Here is a 7,157-nt window from a genome sequence, read left to right on the forward strand (position 1 = left end):
TGCTGAATTATTAAATGCACTATATGGAAACGGCGGGAATTGCTGAAATGGCCGCCGTTTTCATATAATGAAAAGTAAGTGAAGAATCGGAATTGGAGGGGAAAAAACTTCTGTTTTCCCTTCATAGTTCCCCATGCTGCATAGTTTTGCGTGTGTTACATCCATATGTGATACAAGTGCTTTTACGTCATATCATTGTTACTTATTTTTTTTAAGTTACATCCTTTATCTTCAAAAAGTCACCATTCCTTTTATACAATACAGCTTTACGAAAAATTGTTATTTCTTGAAGCATATAGCGTTTTTGTGATTACGAAATTTATATTCAGGCTTTTTCTAAAATTAAATTTTTTTAAACCTTAATCATAAATACAATAACACAGACACGTTTCTGACATTTTAGTGTTTAAATTAAGTATAATAAATATCCACTTTTCGAAGAGTTATTAATAGTTGAAAGTAGCTGGGTACTTTATACCCAGTATGATGAAATCGGGACTCGCAGGAAATATTCTAGGGTTAATGAGAAATTAATTAATCTATATTATCAATAAGCATACGGGAAATGTTAAGCCGGACTTTGTATGCATATACAAAAAAAATGGCTTCAACCGACGTGTGGTCCTATGTCACAATCGCTGCTCGCCGCGTTGCTCTGCTCATCGGAGTTATCATAGGAGTTTACGTTTAATCGAATACAAGTTAATTCTATTAGGGCCGAAAAATACAAAGGGCAACATCGAGTTGTCATGAACCTTGAAGTTACTGAATGGTTGTGCTATTACATTTTTCGATTCTAGTCGAATTAACTCGTATTCGATATAATGTAAATTCCCCATTTCGTAGGACACGGAATATTACTACTACATATATAGTGAGTGCAGTATTGCGAGGCGCGTATTGCAGGATCGTATGCTGGTCAAAACTATTTTTCCTTTATATGATTGCGGAGTCCGATTTACCGGTTTCCGTGCGTACTTTGGCTCATACAGATTAATTAAATCTTCATTAACTATTGCGAATTTTGCACAATGGTACATCTTTTTTGTTCAATTTAATCCGTTCTACCTTCATACGAGCACTTAGCGGAAAAGTTTCGGCCACCTTATATAAATACAAGGCAAACGAAACATATTAACTATCTGACATATTGAATATATATATACAGGATGGCCATTAGGATTGTATCTAAAGTAAATGGTTATTACTTCGCAATAAGAAAGTCGAATAAAATTAATGAAACGTCATTTTGTAGAAAAAACTTGTCAAATTTTATTTCTATAAGTATAAAATAAATATATTTTATTAATTTAATTACGTTATTAAAAAAGGGGCAAAAATGTACTTGCGCCCTTAAACTAATGGAATATCTTTTCAAAATGTTGTCCATCGGAATCGGCACAGAATTATAACTGTTTTCGAAAACCTTCAAATATATTGTCTAACATAGTTGTAGAAATGCTGCGAGTACATTTTAGTTAAAAACTATCTATTAACTTTTCGGTATTTTGAGGTTTAGCATAACTGTCTTGGAAGTATCTCCAGAGAAAAAAATCGCAAGGGTTCAAGTCTGGTGAATAAAGAGACTGTTTCATGAACTATGAGACCTCTATAAATAAATTTCAGGTATCCTAACCCAATCATCCTGCTATCATACACTTTTTATGTATCGATTTAAACACATCGTGAATACGATGTGTGGTCACGCCATCTTGCATAAAATGAAATTTCTTTACTAATCCTCTTTTCTATGGATGCAGTTCGGTGACGTTTCTCATAATCTTTCGGAGAGTTTTTTGCTTCAAATCTATGGCGTATAGCTTTACGAATCGAGGAATTTAGATTTTCTTCGAAATATGCTCTGATGTCATCAATTTTTTCGTCTGATATAATGGTATGAGATGGATCAGGTAAATCTTGTTTACAATCGTTTAAAGTGCCATTTATACTAAAATGATTAATAATCCTACGAAAGAATATCGAAAAATGAATAGAATCTTAGATCACCAGTATAATGTGTAAGTTAGATTATGTTGGCACGATTCTAGAGAAGAAGTATACCTTCTGAATATAATTTTGCTTGAAACTTTTTTAGATCTATATTTTGTACGCAATGCACAATATGTCTCAATATAATTTTCGCTTCTATTGAAAAAGCATTCGATAAGAAAAACTCTTTCTTTGATGTTTAGAGCATTCATTTTGACACTGGTAAATCGGCTTGTACAACGGTTCAAATAAAATTGACAGGTCTCAAGGACCGGAACCTAATTAGTTAAATAACCACCGAAATCGAAGAAGGGAAATATAACTGTTTACTTTAGACACAATCCAAATAGTTACCCTTATACACATATATAGGGTGTTTCAAAAGTGGAAGTCAATCACTTAGGAGATGATTGGAAACCCAATCAAAGAAAAATCAAAAACAAAGAAAAGAGTTAATATGAACATAGGTCCGAAAATGCGTTATTTTCTGTTATCGCCATTTTTATATTGAAATTCCTAATTATTATGCTTCCGAATATTTTTGTTAAAATTGAAAAGATAGATGGTTTTCATGAATTTTATAACATAATTAAGGTCTAATAAAAACTGTAGATTGCTTTAGCAATACTCAGCATGCACCACGTGGAGATACAGCTCATTTTAATATCCCTTGGTGAGCATCCTTAAGCGGGCTGCACCTCCACGTGCACCCTGGGTAGTGTTAAAGCAGCCCACAACTTTTATTGGACTTCAATTATGTTATAAAACTCATAAAAGCTTTCAATTTTGACAAAAAATTCGAAAACGAAGCAATTTGGAACCAACATAAAAAGGGTGATAACTTGAAAACAACGCATTTCTGGACTTATGTTCATATTAACTTTTTTCTGTTTTTAGGTCCCCAATCACCTCCCGAATGATTGACTTTCATTTTTTATATACACTGTGTATATGAATGTAAATACAGAAATATATAATTATATAAATTTATAAATATATAAATATATAAATATAAATATATATCTATGTATATACACACATATATATACAAGGATGGTTTGAAAAGTAACTTGGTTCGGATACTCTTAGAGGTCATGAGCAATAACTATATATATGGTCGTGTAGTTCCTTTTTTTGTAATAACCCGCGATATTTCATATCATTCCGCCTTTAATTCTTTATTTGATAGTTATTTCAATATAAGCGTTTCAAACAATAGTGCAAAATGGATAAAATTGGAATTCGAGGTGTGATTCAATTCTTTTTTTGGAAGAAAAAACAGCGAAGGAAATCTATGAAAGGATTTTTCCTACATTAGATGACTTATGTCCTCCATATGAAACCGTTCAACTTTAGATAAATGAATTCAAACTTGGCAGAATAAGTATCGAAGATGCACCATATTCTGAAAGTTCGAAAACAGCTATTACGCCAAAAAATATCAATGAAGTCCATGATATGGTTTGTCCGACGGGCGAGTAAAAATGCGCGAGATAGCAGAGGCCGTGAGCATTTTAACTGAGCGAATTCATTTCATTTTGCATAATGAATTAAATATTTAAAAGAACTTTCCACAAGATGGATTTGCTTACTGCAGGACAAAAACGAGTTCATATGCCAACATCAGCCGATTATTTGGAAGTGTTTAAGAAGAATCTAACAGATTTCATGCGGCGTTTTGTGATAAAATTTGGATTCACCATTATACACCTAAATCAAACAGCAATCCAAACAGTGGATTAAACGAGGTGAAACGATTTCGAAAAAGATGAAGATCGTCGATTGGGAAGATGATGGCAGTTTTTCGTGATGTGAAAAGAATTCTCCTGATCGACTACATTGAGAAGAGGAAAACCGTTACTTACGGGCAATATTACGAAACACTTTTGAAGAAGTTAAAAGAAGCGATAGCGGGGAAACGTCCCAAAATGGTCAAGAAAAAAATGTTGATTCATCATGACATTGCACCGGCGCATTCAAGCGTTGCCGTCCAACAAAAATTGGCCGAGTTGAAGTTTGACATTCTCCCGCATCCACCATATTCGTTTGATTTAGTTTCTTTTGAACTTCCATTCGTTTCCGAAACTTAAAATTTTCCTGACTAAAAAGAGATTTGAGTCGAATGAAGAAACGATAAAAATCGTAAATGACTATTTTAAGAATTTCGAAGAAACCCACCTCCGGAAGGGAATTGAAAACTTAAAGAAATGTTAAAGGGGGTGCGTTGAGTTTCGAAGGGATTATGTTGGAAAATAAAGTATACTCTATGTAGCAAATATACTCTATGAAACTAGAACTATTGTCTTCGATATCATACCAAGTTACTCTTCAAGCCACCCTCATATATAAAGGCTGGTGAAAGTATTTCTTAAAGTTTCTCACGATAATACTTTCTTATTTTTGTATGTTCATCTAGTTTGCGTATAAAATATATCAATATACAAGTACCGCATAAGGTAGTTGACGGTGCCGTTACGGTATATCCGTAAAGCAAAGTGAACGGGGATGATAGGATCCTTGAAATCTCCATGCATTATGAAATATGTATCCGGTAACCAAATATCTTCGTAATGATGAATCGCATTTAAAAATTCATATCTGGTTTTGTTGTTATAACGCAATCGTGGATCGTACCATTGTTGCTGCAGTAGAAATTCCACTTCGTATTTCTGTGAAAGCAAAAGGACGATCAAGATATGAACTGGCTTTTACTTAATTTCAAAATTATATACAACCCAGATAGCACGATGAATCTTTTAAGTGTTCCTAAAGCTTTCTCTTTTCCTGAATTATATTTATTTAGGAATTCATAAAAGAATATTATAAGAATGATCCAGGAAATTACATGATTGGAATTCCATGATTGGAATTCCTGAGAATTTTTTGAAGTATTTATATAAAATTATTTCATATCAACGGATGTATATTTTATGAATTTAAGAGGAATAGTGTTTATGAACGGAAAGAGAAATACAAAATATCCAATAAACCAACTCTAAAGATAACGTTACATCAATATTATAATTTACCGTTCAACAATATAACTATTTATATTACGTACAACATATGTTATATATAGGATGGCATAAAAGCCTAAAATAATTCGTATTATTTTTGGAGAAAATCTTTGAGACAAAACTTGCATTATTAAAAATTATACTGAACGGTAATATCTCTCTTCTTAAAATGACCTTAGAATAACCAGTAAAGATAACCTTAAAAGACAAATGAGTACTCTCACTTTTTATTACAGATTTTGATAACGCATGTCATGATCTTTTCAAAACACTATGATAATGTCTCATTCAGATCTTTAGTTTAGAAACTAAAAAGATTAAACGTTGCTGCATCAGCGTTATCCGATGGATATTGCGGGAAGATTTTTTAGATCATACAATAGGCCAAATTGTACGATCGGCTCTTTTCAGGACCACATAATAGGTAACGTCGGACCAAACAACCTCCGATGTCTATTAGGTAACGTTGGCGGCAAGTCACCATTTAAGCCTTCTAGGTTTTTAACTTAAAATCCAAATTATATATTATCATAGTCTTTTGAAAAGGTGTTGGTGTCAGTTATCAAAATCTATAATAAAAGTGGGGATTTCTACTTAAGTTTTTTAAAATCTTGACAGATCATTCCAAGATTATTTCAAGGGCAAGAGATACTGCCATCAAGTATAATTTTTTTTTAATAATATAAAATTTGCCTCAAATATTTCTCTATAAAACCAATTATATCGGAGATAATTGGCTGTTTCCGGATTTTGAAACCACCTTGTATAATAATTACGTTGAGTGGGAAATTATAATATTGATATAATGTTACTGTGTTAGTTGATGTTTACTGGAAAACAGTTCTCTTCCAACTGAAGTAATTAAAATACATTTAGCTTTCAACTACATAAAAGAAGACAGGAATCTACAATTGCACAAAAATCATATAGAATAAGGAAAGAATTATATACAATCAAATTTATAGATTATAAAGTAATAACACAGTTTAACTACATACAGTTGCGACAGTGCTAGGAAACTGAGGGTTCGATTTTCTTCTGTACATGCGTTAACTATACAATCAAGAATATAGCGGAGTATTATAGCAATACCAGCGTGTGAGACAGCACAGCTGAATGTGTAACACATTTAAAAATATTTATACTATAATCGTAATATAAAATGAATGCAAAAGGTAGTATCTCGTGTACATTTGCTACATGCAAAAATATTTGTGGACAAATGAAATAAGTTTCTTTCAATTTCCAAAGGATTGTGAAAAGAATTTACATTAATACATATAGTTCTATGTTCTATATAATTATATATATAAGAGAATTATAATCCCATAGAAGAATAATAATGACAATATCTATCTATATATCTAAGTAACAATTTTTTAAAAAGTCCAGTTCAATCATATTTTCACGATTCAATGAAACGTCAATAGTGTCACTATTATTTTTATTTTATATCGAGATATCATTTATTTCTGAAAAATTTCCAGTTATGATAACGCACACACAAAGCACTGAAAATAACACAAGCATCTTTTAAACGCAGTCACAGGAAGTAATTGTAACTAACAAAATACTCATAATTCCTTACAAATTCTCAGAGTATTCAAAGTACTGATAAATAAATATACCAAAAGTGTATTCCTTTTTCCAAATTTGACATAAATATAGAACTATGAAAAATATTTCATGTCATTATGTTTTTCCATTTTTGCCCATAAATGATTTTAGACAGTTAATGCCTTTTCAATTTTCTCCCTTCTATCATTAATAAGTACACTAATAATACATAAAAACAAAATTTAATGCAAGATATAGGAGTATTTTGAATCATTGATTATGAATATAAAGACAAATTTGCAAAATTATTTGTTTAAATAATAAAATATTTTAACAAATTAGCTAAAAATAAAAAAAAAACATAATATTGTAACATATGTTATAAGAGATAATTCGGATAAGTTATATGATATCATATAATAAATATAGTATCACATTTATAAAATAATTAATTTTAATTATTTGAATAATGAACAGTTCAAACAAATCAGCAACAAGGTTGACAAAAGTTCGAATGCTTTGCAGCGATTTAAGTTATAGAGGATTTTTGGGTTACTATAACACATATTATTGACGCAAATATTCTCCTTCAAT

General features: G+C 31.1%; 1 protein-coding gene across 13 annotated transcripts in view; it reads right to left on the bottom strand.

The window, feature by feature from the left end:
• Positions 1-7,157, bottom strand: part of LOC106742667 (glutamate-gated chloride channel) — a 101,097-nt gene that overhangs the window by 35,439 nt on the left and 58,501 nt on the right. For all 13 annotated transcript variants that reach the window (XM_014615848.1, XM_014615841.1, XM_014615844.1 and 10 more), the window contains one exon: positions 4,438-4,658. In XM_014615848.1, coding sequence (XP_014471334.1) covers positions 4,438-4,658 — 221 coding nt within the window. The remainder of the gene's footprint in view (positions 1-4,437; positions 4,659-7,157) is intronic.

Source organism: Dinoponera quadriceps, unplaced genomic scaffold (assembly GCF_001313825.1).
Source record: "Dinoponera quadriceps isolate SergipeBrazil2010 unplaced genomic scaffold, ASM131382v1 scaffold827, whole genome shotgun sequence".
Taxonomy (NCBI): domain Eukaryota; kingdom Metazoa; phylum Arthropoda; class Insecta; order Hymenoptera; family Formicidae; genus Dinoponera; species Dinoponera quadriceps.